The sequence below is a fragment of the Hydra viridissima genome, unplaced genomic scaffold (assembly GCF_058129835.1).
Source record: "Hydra viridissima isolate aposymbiotic clone 2 unplaced genomic scaffold, HvirCarnegie_v1 scaffold_2, whole genome shotgun sequence".
Lineage (NCBI taxonomy): Eukaryota > Metazoa > Cnidaria > Hydrozoa > Anthoathecata > Hydridae > Hydra > Hydra viridissima.
Window position 1 is genome coordinate 6777501 of NW_028324301.1, and position 20000 is coordinate 6797500.

General features: G+C 26.8%; 2 protein-coding genes across 7 annotated transcripts in view; one reads left to right on the forward strand and one right to left on the reverse strand.

The window, feature by feature from the left end:
• The window catches only part of LOC145200104 (adenylate cyclase type 9-like), a 13311-nt gene extending 12056 nt beyond the window's left edge, over window positions 1-1255 (reverse strand). Inside the window, exon 1 of the mRNA XM_090077162.1 lies at window positions 1123-1255. The gene's annotated coding sequence lies outside the window, so the exon portion shown is untranslated. The remainder of the gene's footprint in view (window positions 1-1122) is intronic.
• Window positions 1-20000, forward strand: part of LOC145197840 (dedicator of cytokinesis protein 1-like) — a 31124-nt gene that overhangs the window by 1928 nt on the left and 9196 nt on the right. Inside the window, exons 1-35 of one of the 6 annotated variants that reach the window (XM_090077160.1) lie at window positions 1-51; window positions 3705-3756; window positions 3876-3965; window positions 7077-7117; window positions 7319-7374; window positions 9044-9143; window positions 9276-9365; window positions 9450-9505; window positions 9588-9675; window positions 9796-9825; window positions 10006-10166; window positions 10953-11034; window positions 11243-11306; window positions 11392-11463; window positions 11568-11643; window positions 12065-12147; window positions 12338-12381; window positions 12483-12564; window positions 13700-13753; window positions 14075-14145; window positions 14249-14347; window positions 15097-15172; window positions 15269-15372; window positions 15542-15710; window positions 15802-15899; window positions 16056-16139; window positions 16452-16552; window positions 16774-16867; window positions 17064-17116; window positions 18291-18399; window positions 18691-18761; window positions 18870-18976; window positions 19096-19226; window positions 19332-19427; window positions 19664-19857. The exon at window positions 1-51 is cut by the window's left edge and continues 139 nt beyond it. In XM_090077160.1, coding sequence (XP_089933286.1) covers window positions 3714-3756; window positions 3876-3965; window positions 7077-7117; window positions 7319-7374; window positions 9044-9143; window positions 9276-9365; window positions 9450-9505; window positions 9588-9675; window positions 9796-9825; window positions 10006-10166; window positions 10953-11034; window positions 11243-11306; window positions 11392-11463; window positions 11568-11643; window positions 12065-12147; window positions 12338-12381; window positions 12483-12564; window positions 13700-13753; window positions 14075-14145; window positions 14249-14347; window positions 15097-15172; window positions 15269-15372; window positions 15542-15710; window positions 15802-15899; window positions 16056-16139; window positions 16452-16552; window positions 16774-16867; window positions 17064-17116; window positions 18291-18399; window positions 18691-18761; window positions 18870-18976; window positions 19096-19226; window positions 19332-19427; window positions 19664-19857 — 2969 coding nt within the window. In that variant the 5' untranslated portion in view covers window positions 1-51; window positions 3705-3713. Of the gene's footprint in view, window positions 52-911; window positions 936-1144; window positions 1339-3704; window positions 3757-3875; window positions 3966-7076; window positions 7118-7318; window positions 7375-9043; window positions 9144-9275; window positions 9366-9449; window positions 9506-9587; window positions 9676-9795; window positions 9826-10005; window positions 10167-10952; window positions 11035-11242; window positions 11307-11391; window positions 11464-11567; window positions 11644-12064; window positions 12148-12337; window positions 12382-12482; window positions 12565-13699; window positions 13754-14074; window positions 14146-14248; window positions 14348-15096; window positions 15173-15268; window positions 15373-15541; window positions 15711-15801; window positions 15900-16055; window positions 16140-16451; window positions 16553-16773; window positions 16868-17063; window positions 17117-18290; window positions 18400-18690; window positions 18762-18869; window positions 18977-19095; window positions 19227-19331; window positions 19428-19663; window positions 19858-20000 lie in introns of those variants that run through there. The other 5 variants (XM_090077161.1, XR_016449440.1, XM_090077159.1 and 2 more) reach the window with 5 other exon arrangements.

Sequence of the window (20000 nt, forward strand, 5' to 3'; positions counted from 1 at the left end):
ATAATAACTTAATGTTTATCTTTATTCATTAGAAGCTCAAAACTCTTGAAGGTAATCTAATTATATAGGACATGCGCATCATATACAATTTGCTTACTAATTTATCGTTAATAATCAATATTTTAAACCCGATCAACTCTTGATAATTCTGATAAGTTTAAATCTTGAAATTCTTTTTGTTTTTTCAACAAAAATTCGAAACAAATTGGAAAGGCAAAAAAAATATATAAAAAATATATATATATGTGTTGTAACCTAATTTTGTAAGGAGAAAATTAAACTTATTTTTTTAGAAGTTATATTCTTGTGTTTTTTAAATAATGAGGTACTTTTTTTAAAAAACTTCTCTGCACTTTTAAGTTTGTTTAAGGGGAATAAGAAAAACAGCTATTTCCGTTTCACTACGAAAATAAAATATTTCATATTTCTTTAGTCAATAGTTGTTGTTTAGTAATATTTTAAAACTTGAAAAATAACTTTAAAAAATTATCAAATAAATAGCATAGTTTTTAAAAAAGTAAATACCATAGTTTTTAAAAAAATATTATGTCTTCTAATATTTATTTCATATTTATGTTAAATATCCTTATAATACATGTATCTATGATCGTAATAGTTTCCATTTTTATATCAAAAAAAAAAAAAGAAGATTTTTTTGACCTAAATATTAGATTAAAGATAAAGTTCTGGATGGACCAATCAATTCTTTTTACTTTTTTCGTTAAAAAAAAATTAACAACAAAACTGTTTGTTAATTAAAAATGAAGTAAGTTGTTGAAAATCTTTGGGGAAACACGAACCCCCTCCCCTACCTTTCCTCCATCCTTCCCCCCCCCCTCCCCCTTCAGAACATTTAGTATTTATCAAAATAATTATAAAATGAAATAAAAATGTCCAGGATCGACTAAATATTAAGCAACTTTCGCATAAATAAGGTTTGAAATTGAATTCTGCTTCGAATCAATATATTATGAACGAAAGATAAATGGTTTTTTAGTAAAAAAGGATGTCTATTTTAGGAATGAAAACTTTTTTTATACTAAAACTCTAAAATGGCTTTTGCAAAAAATTAGTATTAAAAAAAACCGAAGGTAGATATGGTAGGGTCAAAGTTTTATTTACCTTATTTCATCTTTATTTCTGTCTGGAAAATAAACGGTCTCAAAATCTCGCTCACAGCCCGATTGCTTTAAAATGGCAGATTAGGACTAAATGAACGATATAAAACTTCGTGCACATGTGTGTGTTGTCATCTATCAATAGTTTTAGATGATACAGTGTCATTGATAATATTTTAGATCTTACTACTGAGAATTAGGTTTTCAAAAAAGCATTAAGGTAATTCTACATTAGGCTTTATCTATTATTTCATGTTTTGAAAAATGTTTTTCATATCCAAGTAAGCTATATTTCTATAACTTTATTTCTACAACTATAGTTTTTAGTAATTATTGTAGCTATATAAATTTAAAAATTATAAGTTTTAAGGACTAGATGATTTAGGTTTAATGCTAATTTAAAAAATACCACAGCTGATCATTCATAACATTTTACAATAGATATTCATATATGAGTTAACCACCTAAACATTTCAGAACATCGAGCATAAACCTAAGAAATTGAATGAATATTTTTGTAAGAAACCTTTGATTACTAGCGTGGCTTATAAATTAAATATTCTATGTTATCTGTATTTACATTAGTAAATATTTTTGAATATAAATGTATTCTTTTATTCTGTACAGTACTTATAAGGTCTTAAATTCATACACAAATAAAATTAAAAATAAAGGCATTTGGCTACTTGTTTATGATTAAAACTATTTTATTTAATAAATTTTAATCATTATGGAGTTTTTTGTTAAAATAAAATACAGAATAATAAAAAAAAGCTGTATACTAAGCTTTGAGAAAGAAAAAAAACTTCTAAGTTTGTGATAAAAGAACTATAAAAAATAGAAGCAATAAGCATCACTAATGGTAATTTTACTAGCTAAGCTAATCAAATTTAAAATTTATTCTCTTGATTTTTGAAATAAAGTAGTTTAAAATATTTAAAAGTGAGCAAGGATTAAATTTGTGCCAATAAATTTATCTGTTTATTATCTAGCTATAATTTTATACAACTGGTAATAATATTCTTTTGCTGATTAATCATTAATTTGTTGATCTGCTAACATTCTTTGGACTTTTTTTGAGGTCATGGAAAAGTAAATAGCAAATTTGCTAAATGCAGTAAATGTGACAAAGTTTTTTCATTGTGAGGTCTCACTTGAAAAACATCCACCCTGACCTGCTTCTTAGGTTTACAAGGAAGGAAATGAAAGCAGCCTAAGTTAAAGCTGAAGAAGAGAATTTTAAGAAACTCTTAAGGACATTGGTTCTGCTAGTGCTAAGAAGGTAAACCCTCAATGTAAGGTTTACAAAAGATTTTCTAAGCAGGACCCAAAACCAACAGGACTGGAACCTAGATTCATAATCTTTTTGGCAAGGAAAAATTTATCCTTTAATTTACTGTAAACACAAGCATGGAAGGACATTGGAAGAACTAATGGAAGAATTGATATGAAGAATAGAACAGCATCATCTAAAGATAATAAAAGTTAATCTTGCCCATACATCAGCTTCACTTTGTATTGTATTGGCTTTATGATTAAATAATTTGGAATATGTTTTAATTGGTTTCAAAAAAATTTCCTGCTCCAATTATGAACAAAGGTATTAAAAATATTATCAAGGCCATAATTAGTTTTGACAATGTCAGGAAGATCGTTTTAAATTTAAAAAAAATAGAAAACTCAAGGTATCAATGGATAAAATAAAGAATCTGTCAAACATAATTGAAATGCTATGATGTTTGAGTTAATCATCAAAATTAAAATGTTTGAGAGATGCAGGATGCAGGGTATGAACATTTCTTGGATATTTTTTTGAATGTGGAAAAGAGAGTGCTCTACAGTAATTTGGCACCAATATTAGTACAATTCTTTGAACAGCTATTTTTTGAATTAAATCAAAGAATCAGGAATGAAATTGCATCTAATAAGTATTATAATAAGGCCTACTGCTTAAATGTGTGCTACTTAAGAAATCCAAACTATATGAAGAAACCTATGAACAGTTGTTACATAGTGATCCATCTACATATGAACTCCTAAAATGTAAAGTATCATTATAATCCTTGTAAAATGAAATAGCATTAGGCGATGATGATAAGGACATTTTTGAGGAAGTTTTAAGTTTATTAGAGAGTGAAAAGCATAAAAAACAGCACATTTTTTTTATTGAATACCAACAAGTTTAAAAACTTTGAAAAGTTATACTGTGTGTATTACTTTGTGTTTATTGATATTTTAGTTTTAATAAATTTAAAACTTTGTATGCTCTATGGTAAAAGTTTATTGTTGTAAACTACATGGTTTATTTAGTTGAGAATTTCTAACCTCATTTTATACCTGTAAATACCTGAAGTATTTATGTAACTACTGTCAGATGAAATTGTTATACTAGGGGATTTGATAAAATGAAAAGTTTTCTTAAAATAAATTATTTGTTAAAATGAAGTTTTCCCAAAAGGATGTTTTTTAAAAACCTTTTATAAATAATTCAAAAGAAAAATGAAAAAAAAAAAACTTTTTAGATGTTTTAAAAGATGTCTCAAAACTTAAAATTGTTAATAAATTAATAAAAAGTTTTATTTATAGGTTTTAAAAATGGTGCTTTGGAAAAGTACTGGATCTGTTAAATATGGTGTTGGTAAGAAAAGAAAAGCTCAATTTTTTTTAGTTTTTGAAAATAAATTTGCTTAATTCCAAGGTCCGTTTAAATAGTATCAAATTTTTGTATTAACTAGTTTTAATTACTTTTTTTATCAGCCATTTCGAAGTTTGAGGGTCATGGAGCATTTTTTCTACAAATAGCTTTAGGAGAGGCAGTGTTAATAGAGGAAGTAACAGAGGATTTAGGTTAGTTAAAAATTTATAATGATTGGTATATGTATATATATATATATATATATATATATATATATATATATATATATATATATATATATATATATATATATATATATATATATATATATATATATATATATATATATATTTCAAAAGTATAATGAAATATAGGTATTTTATTGTCAAATTACTATTGAAGCTAGTATAATAATGTATACAATTATCAATGTTACTTGTAACAATTTTGTAGTGAATGTCTTGGTACAAATAAGAACTGAACTCAGCCCAACCCAAATGTGTATCAGATCCAACAAGAGCAAAAAATGACCAACCCAACTTGATACCTTGGGTAATAAAATTTTAAATAATTGACCTCTATCTTTTCTATCAATATCCAAACCCTAATTTACAAACCTGATAAGAAACCGGTAATCAAGTATCCAACTCTTTTTTTTTCATTTCAAAATGACAAACCAAACTGAGGGAATGGTTAGCTCTTTAGAACTTAATCTAATGATAAGACATCTATGCCTTTGAAGTAGACAAGGAGTTGGAAATGTTTAAGAAATGGTCATAATATCAGGTATGAGAAAAGTAATACTCAAACAGGTACCTAATTCTTTCTTTCATTCCCCACTAACCTGATTGGTAAAAATTTCAGATGCCATGTTTAAAGGGTATTTATCAATTCTAACAGGACCAAATGATACTCTCTACAATTCTGTAACAAGTAACATTTGTTTCTTGTTTTAGAAATTAGGTGAATTAAAATTTGGTTGTCAATTGTCTTACTAGTCCTTTTTTTGTTTTGTTTGTCTGACTAATTCCACATGCAACTTTAATAGCTGTATATTGGATATAAGTGATTGTTTGCTAGTGCATTTTTTTGTTGTAATTTAAGAAATATTAATTTCTAAGAGTTTAGCAGATCATAGTTTACAAGTGTAGCAACTTATGTTAAAAGTTTACTTTTAAATTAACCGTTAAAACTTTGTGTGAAATTTTAAACATGATAAACATTAATATGTACTTTCTCTGCTTATAATCCATCAATAAAATTTTTTTGATGTAAAAGTGGAAAAAACTTACTGGTAACATAAATTCATAAAAATCCAAAAATTAGGTACATTAAAAGTATTTGAAATTTCAAAACTAGCAATTGTACTACAAGGTGGAATAGTACTCATCAGATGATAAACCACCTGTTTCTGATCAAAAGTGACATCAAAAATTTGAGTGAAAAAGGAAAAATTTACTAACTTTACTACTAACTTTAGGATAAATAGATTTAAAATATTTAAATTGATTTCAGAAATTCAATTCAAAATAATATTGCTATAAAACTCACAAAATGTGCATAAATTCAACATTTGATATTACAAGATCCCAGCTTTGATAAATCAAAGTAAAATGGATATTCATATCAAAGATATAATTGGCTGTTTTAACACTCATTTGAGTAAAAATGAAAGCATTACTAGAGTTTGTAATTATGTGAAATCGAAAAAACAGTCCATATGTGGGAACTAAAGCTGATAACACTATGCTTCTTAAAGAAGATCTGCCCTATTTTCCTGAAATATAACTTTCAAGTACTTTTTTTTGTATTAAATTGGTTTCCCTTTACCCTAATTCATGTAAATGTGGTTGTTAATCGATTGTTGTAAAAATTGGCTTAATAAGTGAATAAAATCCAATTCAAGAAGGTTGGACCATCTTCCACTCTTTCCTGAGACCATCAGATAAAACTTAGACATTCTTCTTAGCTAGCAGGAAGGCAGGAAGATATCCCAGGAATATTAGTAGAAAAAGGAAAATTTAAAGTATAATTAATGGGAGTTGGGTTTTAAAGATAAAATGCAAATATCATTTGTTCATTTTCATTTTTATTTCATTTTTGTCAGACAATTCCATTCCTTTTTCTTGTTCCATTTAAAGGTAATTTTTCTTTCCATTTTTCTCAATAAAAATTTCCATATCTTTTTCCATTAAAAGAAATATCATATATTGCTACTTCTCATTCTAATTGTAATGAAATGTTAACAGTTGTCCTCCTTTATATATTGATGTTGTGCAAATACATTTTGGTTCTATTATATGTCAAAATTGATGGATTCTTTCAAATTCCTCTTTCAAAATTATCTAAAAATTAGGTTTACTATTTGCAAATAGTTTCTGCAACTTATGTAGAAGAATATTAAACTGATTGAAATAAAAATAGTAAAGAAAAATTTTTTTTTTGACAATATTACTCAACTGAAAATTTGAATGATTCAGTTGATCTTAAAAATGGAATATGCAGGTGCAAGTAGCCTGCTATCTTTTAAAAGTTTGTGAATTATATAAAAAAAAAAAAATCATAAAGGTTCTTTAGGTTTTGTAGAGTGGCGGAGGTTTAATATAATTTCCATTATATTAAATCTTTGCCACTCTACAAAACCACAGCAAGTATTTAGGAGTTCTTCAAAAACAACCAAGTGCAAAAAATGTTTTTTAAAAATGTTTTAAATGTTATTATCTGTAATGAATACATTGTTTTAAAAGTTGTGATTACTCTACCTTTGGGTTGATCCATCCCCTCCCCCCTCCTCCAAATTAGGGATTTGCATTTCTGTCTGTCCTATCAGTTTTTTTTTTGGATATGACCCATTACTAATATTTGGAACCTTAAATGTAGCTGATTTATACATTTTTTTGTTATTATAAATTAAAGCATAAATGTTTTAATTTGCATCAAATTTGATTTATTACTAATGTGAATCCATTTGTATATAGTTTTAGTTGTTTTAATTTTGTGTGGTTTTTTGTATCTTAAAGGACAAAAATTATTTTACTATTTATTATGATGAAATTATCTTAAAACAGATAATAACCAGCTTAATAAACAATAAATTTAAAACTAGTAAGGAATGTATTAAAGCTGTTTTATATTACAAAAGAAATCATAAGTCCCATAAAATCATAAACTATATATGTATTGTATATGATTTTATGTGTCATATTATATATATATATATATATATATATATATATATATATATATATAAAATTGAATTTTATATAATCATGAAATCAAATTATCTTGATTACAAATAATACCTTCTAGTTTTATTCTTTTAGAATGGTATCGTGGTTGTTTGTTTTTAAATCAAAACTATAAAGTAAGTGGTTTATGTTGTATTATTATTTTAGAACTAAAATTTAGGAACTTTTTACAAGTCACAGTTATCTGTTTTAGATTCTGTAAAAGATTTTTTTATTATCAAAGAAATATTTTTCATGCGTTAAAAACTTCTCTTTCCAATATTTCACACATTAATGATATAAATGGTTTAAGTTGTAAAAACTGAAATGATTTTTAGGGAATATTTCCAGTATCTTATGTTCATATAAAAGACTGGAGTATAAATTGTGAAAGGTTTGTTTGAGCATTATTTTTATTTGAAGAAAAATCAAGATTTAACAATGGTAATGTATTATACTTAACCGAAAAATAATGCACCACTTATACATTTTGATTTATTTTAATTGTCATCAATATTATCATATATTTTCACAAACATGTTAAGAAAAGAACACATGAACACAATTATTTTGATGATAATAACAAAATTGACTTTGAGGATGGTGAAAAATAAAATAAAACTAAAAATATAGTTTATTTAACAAAATAAAGTAAAATGATTATTATTGTTATACAGCTTAAGTTGAAACATTTTTGACCTATCAATAACTAGTGTTACCACCTCTTGATGTTGTTACAGCCTGACAGCGCCATGGCATACTTTTAATTAGAGATCTAATTGTTTCTTGAGGGATATCTTCCCATACGCAGATAAGACTTTGTTGCAGCTCGTCTAGGCTGCTAGGTGGTGGATGTTGGCTTCTAACATGGCATCCCATTATGTCCCAAAGATGCTCTATTGGGTTCATATCTGGACTGCAAGCTGGCCACTCCAAAACTTGAGTATTAACATTGTTTAAGTATTCAGGAACAATTTGTGCTGTATGTGATTTAGCCTTATCCTGCATTAGAAGGAATCCATCTCCATTGTACGGTGCAAAATGTACCACAAAAGGTTCTAAAATGTCTGCTATGTTTCGTTGAGAAGTCAGACGCCCACCATCAACAATTAAAAGCTCTGTGGGAGCTGTTAAAAATATTCCGCCCCATACCATCAATGAGCCATCTCCATATAAAGGGGGTTTCTTGAATGTTACAAACCAAATATCTTTCATTTGGTCTTCTGTACACTCTTGGGGAGTGATCAGAACTTACAAGGCAAAACCTTGACTCATCTATAAATAAGACCTGTCCTAAATCATGATTTCCCAGTTCAAATGCCTCCTTACAAAAGCCAGTCTTTTTCTTCAATGGTCTACAGACAATCTGGGACCAGTAGCTGCTGCCCAAGGTCGTAAATTTAAAGCACGAGTTCCTCTTATGGTATCTTGACTAACAGCAGTTCTATGAACCTCAGCAAGTTGCATTTGTAGACTTCATGCAGTAGTGAACTGTTCTCTCAGTGTTCGAAGAATTAAAAATTGTTCCTCCATTGCATTGAAAGCTCGTGGTCTGCCTTGCCCAAGTTGTCTAGGGTGATCATTGGTCTCTACAAACTTTTCTAGAACCCTACTGACTGTTGCATGAGACACTCCGAATCTTCTACCAAGTTCGTGATTTGTTAATCTTTTATTGGAGAAAGTAACAGTTGTAACACATTCATCACGGCTTAAATTTCGCTTAGAATGCTTTGTTGTGAACAGATGCATTGCTCAAATGACAGTTATCTTTTCTACTGTTAAAACAATTTAAAACCAATACATACTTTTCTTTTAGAAGTAAGATTTAAATACAGCAAAACATGCTACTTATGAAAAGCTGCTATAATTTCGAAATGAAATAAGAGAAAAGGAATAAAACCTACAAAAGGCATAACAATAAACATTATTATCATCTTTGTAGTTGATAAATCCGGGAAATACATAATGTTTTTCAAAATAAGTTGGAATTTTTAAGTGGTGTGTTAATTTTGTGGTTAAGAGTATTTTTAAGTTTTCACAAAAAAAGCTTTTACTTGTTATAGAATCAATAAAGATCTGATGGCATCAAAAGAAATTTCTGTTGTTCTTGAGATAACATCTGTTTTGAAGGAATGGGGAACAATATGGAAACAAGTCTTTGTGGTTGGTATTTTTTTATATGAATTATTACTTTAATTATTGTAGTTTAAGATAATCTGACTGAAATCATTTTTTAAAAACACATTGGAACAAATTTGTTAACTACTAGTTTTATTTTGTTTAAATGTTTTCTAGAAAAATTCAGATAAGATGGAGACCTTAAGAAAACGTTTGCTGGAGCTGATTAGTTGGAGAAGGCAGGTTGTCTCAGGAGCATTAACAGCAGTAAATATATTTTGTTAAGATTTTTCCTTTGTGTAACCTTTTTTTCTTGTTTTGATTTTAAAAATAAAAATTTTTATTATGAAGGACCAGCTAAAAAAAGTAAAGCTTGAAGTTGCAAAGATTATTGATTATGGGAACAGGTAAATGAAAAAGATTCTTTTTAGAATTATTCTAACTACTAAATACTGTAACTATATAAAATTTTTCACTTTTTTTTTTCAGGTTTTTAGGTTTGGATCTTGTTATAAGGGACAATGAGGGGACAGTTTTGGATGTGTCTTCCACTGGTGTTATTGATATTTATAAAAGAGTATGTTTTTTTTGTAAAATAGTAAAATTTGTTATAAAGATTATTAGTAGTAAATTTATTTATAATACTATTTATTGTACTAATAGTTAGGTATATTTTAACATGTTAAAAATCTTTTAGAACTTGGAATCCTCTCAAAGAACAGACATGGCAAGTGATTTTTCAAACTTTATAAATTTGCTTTTGATTAATTAAAAGTAATTAGAACATCAAAAAGGTTTTTTAATTTACATTTAGAATTAAGGAGTAACGTTTTCTTTTGTGTTTAATGAAAATGAGTGTTGAAATCTTTAGGCATTTTGATTTGTTAAAGCTCTTTTCTAATATTAGCCAATGGATGTTAACATAAGTATGCAAGATCACTATTCTGGCCAATCAACACACAATATTTACAATATTTATATGTCCATCAAAAATGTGGTCTGTAAAGTTGGGGAAGATACAGAAGTGTTGATTACTTTATATGATGGAAGAGAAAACAATTTTATTAGGTAATATTTTTATTCTTTTTATTAATTTCATCAGGTCATTAGGTAAAATAGTATAACTTAATCTTTATTGATTAAAACTAGTAAGGAATATATTAAAGGTGTTTTATTATCAAGATATATCATAAAATGTTGGGTACAAATAAATTTAAATGATTATTACATTTTCAAAAACCCTTATACTGAGATTTTTTTAAAAATGTTTTCTATTTTTTTTATTCTTAGTTTTTTTTTCTTCTAAGATTATCTTAGTGATAGTTAATAAGAAGAGCAATTTTTTAACAAGTCTATTTTAACTCTAATTAAATAATGGTAGAGCTATATAAATACCTGTAAAGCTATAGAAAAACCTTTGAAGCTTCTGAAGCCTAAAAATTTCTACGTGTGAGCCACTTCTCAGTTCTTTAAATTTTTTTTTTTTTTGATTAGTATTAATATATATAAAATTGTTTTTATAATAAGAAACATGCTAATAAATTTAATACCGATAAATATTTACTCACAGTTTTGTTCACTTATTTTTAAAAAAGTACACTTCTTGCTCTGAATCAACACCATTTTGAAAAGTTTACTTACATATAGTTAGCACTTACAATTATTAGAATGGTAACACTGTAGAATAACACATTTGTCCTGTTGTATTTATGCAAAAGTAATTGATTTTTCATTTGTCATTTATTCTTGGTGGAGACTAATTTTTTGTGGGTTATTTTTACTTAGTAAAATTGCAAAAACTACTGTCTTTATTTTATTTCAAATCTATATATTTTTTCGTTTTAACTGTTTTAGTGAACATTACTTAGTTCTCTGGGATAAAAAAGGCATGCCTAAAGACCTTTCAAAATTTCATAACTTAACATGTCTCTTTACAGTAAGTGTTATGAATGCTTTTTTACATATTTTATTTCCTGATTCATCATTTCTTATAACTTTATGACTCAACAGTCTCTAATCTTATATCAGAAATATCTATTTTATCTAGGTGATGTTATTTTGAGAAAAAAAAAACAACAAATAAAAAATAAGCTCAATTATTGATAACAAAAAACTATAAATTGAGAATCTAAAATTGGTTTTAGGACCTAGGATCAAAAGACCTTGAACGAGATAAACTTTTTATCATTTGCCAAATCATCAGAGATGGTATGAGTGCATGAACTTTTTTTATATTCTAAGTGCTGCTTTTTTAATTTTTTTTTTGATCAGTTTTAAATTTGCTTTCTTAAAGGAAAAATGGATATAAAAGATAATGATAATCCTAAGCTCACTCAGAAATTAAGACGACCGTTTGCTGTTGCAGGTTATTTTGACATGTTGTTGTTTTATCTTAAATTTAGATATAGATTGTAATAAAGATGGTTAAATTTTAATAGTATATTAATTTAATATAATATATTTTTAAAGCTCTTCATATCAGTGACATTGTTCAAGGAAAAACTGTCCAAGATGCTGATAAAGAATACTGTCTTCAACTTAACCTGTAGGTTGTTAGAAAAACATTTTTTTGCTTTGACTTTAAGATCACTAGAAAGAAAAGTTAAGGAATGGTTTATTGCACAAAAATGTTTTAAAATATTATCAGCATAAATTTGTTAATAATGTTACAGTTTTATGTAAAAATCCAGCAATTTTTATTCATCATTTAAGACAGTCTTTAGTTCTACTAGTTTCATCTGTGGAATTAACAGAACTAAGATTGCTACTCTGAATTTATGAATGATTTCCAGTGCTGCTGGTTCATTCAAGTTTAATTGGTTTTTTTTTGAAAATACCACTTCTTAAAATGTATACTTTTAAAAAGTATTTTTACTTGGTTAGCTTATATTTCTAAGTATAATTCTTAATTTTTTTTTTATTCTTAATTTTTTCCATCTAAAGCCCTGTGTAAATTAATTACTTAGAATACCCAGTAATGAAGATATTGACTCTACTATCAAGAAATGTATTCTAAAATCTACAAATAGCAATCAGGGAACTGGGCAAGGTAATTAAAATGTTTATGAACAGTATTTTTCTCAAGCAACATTTTTCTTTTTTATTTTTTTTCACTAAAATTATGCTTGTAAAAATCACTCCAGAACTTTTTTTGGAAAACTCTAAACCGTGAAATTTACAATTGCATACATTATTCATTTATAACAAAAATACATTTCAATTTTGCTTTGAATGTTTAGGTATTTGGTTAACATTACAGCTCATGCAAGGAGATATTCAACAAGTAACTTTTAAATTAAAAAAAAGAGAGAGTTTAAGTCAAAACTATTTTTAAGATTTTATCATAAGATGACTTCAATCATTTGTAATTCTAATTTTTTTAAGATAAAAGAAGAGCATCCATTACTTATAAACCAATTTACAGCCATTGCCAGAAAACAAGGTTTTCCAGATGTGATCATGCCAGGTATTTTCTTGTTACTGTTTTTTAAATGAGTTTGTAGTATATCTAATTTTCTGAGCTATTGACTATTATTTATAGCAATTAGTATTTATTATTATACTTTTACATTTTTATTACCACAATAGTATTATTTATTAAAAGTCTCTATACTTAATAGCTTAGTAGTTAACAGTAATTATTATAAGTTGACATATTTATTAGTATAATAATTAGTATTAATTATTTAAAATTTATTAGTGGGTAATTCCATGTAAAAGTAGGACAGTCATTCCACTCACCCCCTCAGACTTTCATAAAATTTTAACCAGTGGTGCCTATCAATAAAACATGAAAAAATGCAAATTTTGAGCTCCCAACTCCAAATGGTTCAAAAGTTATGTAATTTTGAAATTTAACCTAAAATTAAAGTTTTTTGTCCACATCTGCCATGATGGATTTTAAAGCATCACCTTGTTTTGAATAATTCAACTTCTAGTGAAAGAAGACAGCTGAAAATGAGTACTGAACCATTTTTGAGGGTGCTAAATCCAAGCATTTCGAATTTTAGCAAATTAGCAGTGGCAACGCACCTTTTTACAGTGCAACCAATACCATCACATGGTGATTTGCTATGACTTGTTGCAAAAAAAAATCCAGATACAACTAACAGAAAAACCTTAAGCATGGTGACATAAATTATAAAAATGTTTGCAGTTTTTATACTGTGCTGAACAGCCATCAGAAAAATAATGAATTTTTGTGATTATGGAACAAAGATTAGTTTTGATATAATCAATTTTTTGATGCATAACTTCATGAATAAATCCAACATGGTTTAAATCATCTGAAATTACAAAAAAAGATGCCTGGAATTTCTCTTTTGGAGCAATGAACATTGTTCCTTGCTTAATAGTAACTCTATATTTCATTTTGTGCTGCAAAAGTGTAATTCTTTTCAAAATTTCTTAGTATAATTGCCTCATCAGGACTAATTGTCTCTTTAAGATGCTTTAGCTTGATTTTGACTCTGCGATTAATGAATGAGAAGTAATTTTATCAAACGATTTACACAGAATCTCAATGAATTTACTTAATGAAAGGTTCACTATTAATAGATCAGTTCTATATTATAAAGCATGTCTTTTATAAAATATTTTAGGAGATGTTCGCAATGACATGTACATCACACTGCTGTCTGGTACTTTTGAGAAAGGTTTGTTTTAAAAACTACTTTTATAAAATTTTAATTTTATAGTGCAGACTTTGTGTGGAGATGGTTTTTGAACACAGTCCTCAGAAAGACAACTTGTGTTCTTCACACATTTTACTGTGTTCTTTACACAAATAGTTTCTGAGAATTTTTATAAACATTTGTTGTTTCACTTTTAGGACAAAATTTTTAGAAGCTTTTTAGTTATAAATATTGTTACTTTGCATTTTTTAATCAATCAAAAAATTTATGAAAGTTCTTGCACTTGTTAAAGTCAAACTTTTCATAGCTGAAATTTTATTGGAAATCAACTTTTGCGTTTAGGTGGTAAAAGTTCCAACAAAAACATTCAAGTAATTTTAACCGTCTATGATTCAGAGGGGCAGCTAATGGAGGTTGATTGTTGTTATTTTTCTTATTCCTCACTACAAAAGTTTTTTTCAGTATTGAGTCAAATAAAATAGTTTTCCTAGAATGTCATTGTTGTTATTTTCCTAGAATGTCATTGTTCCTGGTGCTGGAGAACCTCCTGTCACTGAGTATTATTCGACTGTTTATTACCACAATGCTGCACCAAAGTGGGCTGAAGTTGTCAAGGTTATAAATATTTTTAATGCTTTTAATTGTATTTTACTTAGATATTCTTTTAGAAAGCAAAAACTTTATCCTTCTTTTTCTTCTTATTTTTTTGTCCAATTTTGTCTCATTTTTCAATATATCTAAGATGTTGTGAGATTTGTTTTGTTTTGATTTTAAAAGGTTTTTGAATTACCCCTATAAAATAAAATATAACTGGGTTAAGTTTTTAGATGATCCCCCACCCACCCAATATATAGATAAAGTTTGCTATAAGATAAACATTCATTACTTAGACACCAATTATGTTCTCACAAAAAATGGAGTAGTTTTATTTAACAATCAGAGTTAAAGGGTTTGATTGAAATTCTTAAGCACTTTCCGTAACTTTATTTTCTCTATAATAATGATTTCTATTTAGAATTTGTTTTAGTTTTATTAAATTTGTTATTTCCTTTGGTAAGAAAAGAGGAACTGTAACTTCTTGTTATGTTTCCATCATTTACATTACTTTCATCATATTCATCATAATCCCCATTTAAGCAGTAATGACTATGAACATTGCATAAAAGTTTTTAAAAATTTTCATTTTTACAAATAGTAAAGTCTGTAAACAAGCAAAATTGATTTTTTTTGAAAATTAATGAGTTTCTCTTAAAAAATCATTAAATCAAATGAGAATCTCTAAATTTCAAATCTTATAATCTATTAACATATTCTGTATCTGTGATCACACAAAATCTTTCATTATAATTATAAATAATCTTTAGTTAGAGATTCCAATTGATAAGATAAAAGCTGGAAGTCATATCAGATTCTCTTTTAAACACAGAGCAACTATTGATGGTAAATTTTGTTATTTCATTATTGATTCTAACAAATTATTTTTGATTTAATTTTTTCTCTTGATTGTATTAAAACAAATATCTCTATTTTTTATAGAAAAAGATAAATCTCAAAAAGTTTTTTCATTATCTTATGTGAACCTTATTGGAGAAAATGAGACTTGTTTGCAAGATGCTGTTCATGAGCTTGCTGTTTACAAGGTAAGTTTTGGTTGTAAATTTTATTATAGTAAGTTAACTAAAACCTAAAAGAGCTTTATTTTATACAAGAAAAAAGAGCAATATTTTATACAAGAAAAAAGAGCAATATTTTATACAAGAAAAAAGAAAAAGAAAAGTTTACATCAGTTTTGGTATTTCCTTGTTCCAGTATGATCCTAGAAAGTTAGATGATTGCTCATCATATTTAAAGTTGCCATCATTAAAAGTTGATGCTATTAACCAGCAAAAGAAATCAGGAAGTTCAACTTTATCATATAGCAAGACTGAAGTACTAAAAATTAGTTTCCAATTATGCTCTACAAAGTTGGCACAAAATGGTAAATAGTTTTAATTATTTTTTGAAACTTTCTTAAATTCATTTTGTTGTTTTTTTGTTGTTGTTGTTTTTTATCTCTTGTCTTTTTTCAGTTGATTTGCTTGGATTATTGAAATGGAGGAGGCAAAAGGATAAACTTCATCAAATATTACCTGCTCTTGTTAATGTTAGTGGTCAAGAAATAGTTAAAGTATGTTTGATATTAAAAAATTTGCACAATCTTTGATAAATTGGTGGTAGTTGATTTCTTTTTTCTTTTGTAAATGAGAAATGTAAAGAATTCAGTATTTGTTAGCTGATGTTACTAGCATTTTATAGTTTAAATGTATACCTTGACTTATTTTAGTTTTTACAAGATACATTTGATGCATTATTTGCTATACTAATGGATGATGTTTCTCAGTATGGTGAGAAAGTTGTTGAGGCTGTGGTGGGTAGTTATAAAGCTTCGAAACATTTCTAGAAATAACTTTTTGTATTTTGTACATAACTAGTTAAAATTTTAAGTGATGTTATATTAGTTTAAAAAAACTCTCCTTTTCACAGAAAATATCATATAATCATTCAGTGCACATAAGTAACAGGTGTTAACAGTGTAAACTGCACTAATGCTTGCAATATTAGTATTTTTGTGACCTTTTCTGATTTGAAGTAGTTAAGTGTGCTGAACTTTTTTTTTGTAATTTTTCTTTATTCTACTATTGCATGTTCTTTAAATAACATGAGCTATATATATATACAGGTTTTTTGTATCGGATTGCTTGCTGACAAGAAGTATCATAACTTTCGCTCTATTCTTGATGCATACATTGAAAATCTGTTCAGCTCAACCAAAGCATACATGTAACTACATTTTAAGATTGATTAGATTTGCAACATGTTGTAAGTCAACAACCATAGTACCTTGTGGTTTTCTGAACCATTAAAGTTCATCATTAAAAAACCTAAAATTTTGAATACTTTGATGCTGCACTACTTGCCTACTGCTAAAAGAATTTATACTAATTTATAGTAAAAGTTTTTCAAGTTAGCTTTTTAAAAGTATTTGATCTGGATTTTTGTAGTACATTGATTGAAATGCTTCAAAAAAATATTGAAAATGCACACTCTGCAGATCTTGGTGCTGATATGAGGGAACATATCATAAAATATTTCAAGGTAATATACATTTGTCCTGAACAATAACTTTTGCTTAAAAAACTTTAAAAAATTTTAAGTTTAAAAAATGATAATGATATCTATATATTGCTGGGGGAAAATGTCACAAAGGAAGACACTTCATGTAAAGTCACCTTTAATTTAAGTATGGTTCTCTTAAATGTTAGATTAAACTTGCTAAAGTTTTTCATTCTAGGCTCTTGAATACCTGGTAAAGTTTATAGTTCGTTCACGTTCTCTCTCAGAACGGTTAGTTAACTTAATAGTAATTTTTAATTTTAAGTTCAAATTGACTTTTTCACCTATTATAAAAATAACACTGGTGTAAAATATAAAAAATTCTTCCATTCTTGATTTTTTACAATTTTTTTCACTTACAGATAATCACAGTTTGAAAATAAGAGGCTTCAGTTCCATTAAGAGACATACTAGAAATTTTTATTGGAATTACTAGTGCAAAGTTAGTTGTGGTTTAGATAAAATTTATAAAAATCTAAGTGGTAGCTGTTTTTTAAAAAAAGGTTTTCCAAAATTGTATTTTTTGCTGTATATTAAAACCAGAATTCTTATTTAGTTACAATTTAAAGAATAAAAATTTAAGTTTTGGCTAGCAAAGATGATCATATTTATAGGTAAGTATTACTTGATGTATATGCTATTAAATATTCACAAGGCTGAAACAGACTATAGGTTTTTAGGATCGCTTTGCATGAGTTTTTCTCTAAGTCAATGAAGTAAAGTTGTGTTTATATTAAATTTTAATATCTGAAAATAAGTATTTTAAAACTAATGCATTTTTGACAATGCTGATACTAAGTTTTTCTAAAAATCAGTTATTTTACTTTATGTAGATTATACATTTATCACTTTTTAGGGCATGATATGGCAGTGAAATTCTGCTTTGATTCATTAAAAATTTTCAATTTTATGTCCATGCATTAAAAATCCATTAAAAAGAATTAATGGAAAATCTAAAAAGAATAAAGTAAACTGTAAAAAATTAATCTACAGCTAAATCAATCAAGCTAGCAAAAGTTCACTAAATTAAAAAAAAATAAAAATATACTATTCTGAAAGCCACCAAAGTTAATTTTATAGTAATACTTTTTTGTGTATACTTGATACAACAAAGTCAAGAGCTAAACAAAATACATTCCACCACACTCTTTTAAACTTAGTGATATAAGTGATATATTCCACCACACTCTTTTAAACTTAGTGATATAAGATTTCATAATTAAATTTTAAAAACAACACAATAAGTTTTTGAAATATATTTGGTTATATCATCATGCCTTAAAAACTTTGCTAATAAAAGTTTTATTAATGCAATAACTTAATACACCAGTGTTATTATTTAACATGACTTCTGTGTTGTCTTTTTACTATATATTTTATTAGTTCAATTTTTTCTTGTTTTTAGTGCTGCACCTGGAAAAGCACGGTTAGAGTTTGAAGCATCTATTATGAGTTTGCTTTCTTCTATCACCACTATGATGAAAATAACAAACAATCAAGTTCTACCTCTGCAGGTTTTACACTACTTTCCTATCTTTACCTTATTACACTACATCATTCACATAATGTTAACTTTTGTATTTAATGAATACTTTGACAAATACTTTGTATAAATAAAAATTGTGTGACAGAAAAAGAGACAAGTAGTTAAAACATTTTAACATGTGCTAATTTTCAACACTACTTGAACCAATATATAACATACTTGGTATAAAGTTGGTTTTCAAACAGGAAAAAAAGTCGGAAGCATGCATCTTTTCAAATAGAAGTTCTATTTTGCTTAATAATATCTATATTTTATTTAGGGTTGTGCTTTGAAGTATGTTCCATCTGTTTTTGGGGATTTACTGGAATTGTATGATGCATCAGAATTGGGGTAAAAACTGACTTTCCAAGATTTGGAATTATTTAACTACATTTTAAAAGCATTTTGCTTTAAAAATGTAGTTAAATTTTTTGAGTTCAGGAAAATAAATTTTTTTAGACTATTTGCTTGTGATTTGATTGAGCGAATACCAGCTGGAAAGCTTCCTACTCAAAAATTGGCTTGTATCCATCATCTTGTTAAATGTCCTTTATTTTCAAATCCTAGTAAGTATTCATAAGTTATAAAAATTTGAAAAGCATTCTTAAATTTTTTAAAAATAATTTTAATTTTATTGTAATTACCAGTATGTTAAAGTTGAAAGATATTTTTTGGTATTTTTTAGTTAGCCGCCACGTAATTTTAAAAATGGTTGTTGGTCAGTTAAAGGCTAGCATTGAAAAGTTTGAAGAGCTTAAAGTTTGTGCTGACATTATGAATGAAATGCTTTCAAGTTTCTACCGTGTACCTGAAGTTGTGAGTGGTCTTGATAGTTTCTAACTTTTGAGAAACCCTTTTTACATTGAGCAAAACTTATTTGTGTAATGTTTGACTAGTATTTTAAACAAAATTGTTTTGTAGGGTGACACAGATTATGATATATCATTTATCAGCACAAATTTATTTCATTGTATTATTCGAAGTGTTATACGAATGAATCCTACTAGTCAGTTGCTGGTAAAAAAAAAATATTTTCTTAAAGAAATTTATTTACATATTCAAGTTTTGGTACTTTCCTTATGTAAATTTACTTTCCTAATGTATAAAGTATAAGTTAAATTTTGACATCAAAGTGGTTAACTTTTTCTGTTTAAAGTTCAACTTAAAATGCACACTTAAAATGTAATATAAAGCTCACTGTAATTACAACATCAATGTTATGAAGAGAAATCTTGTATTTTTTGTGTATATAGGGGAACTATGTGACATTTGTTATATGCATTTTGGATTTGATGAAAGATAATCACTATGAGCAATACTTAGCTTCATATCAAACTGACCTTGATCTTCTTGATGGATTAATGGAATTATTTTTAGTTATTCGGGAATTTATTAAAGGCAATGTTTTTCCAGAAGACTGGACATCTATGATTATGATTCAAAATACGTAAATACACTTTATTTTCTTTCCCTCATTATCGTAATCATCATTATTAACAAAATCATCATCATCATTGTTGTCATCGCCTATATCAGTATCATATCATTGGCATCATAATTGTGATCATCAATAATAAGTATTTATGCAAA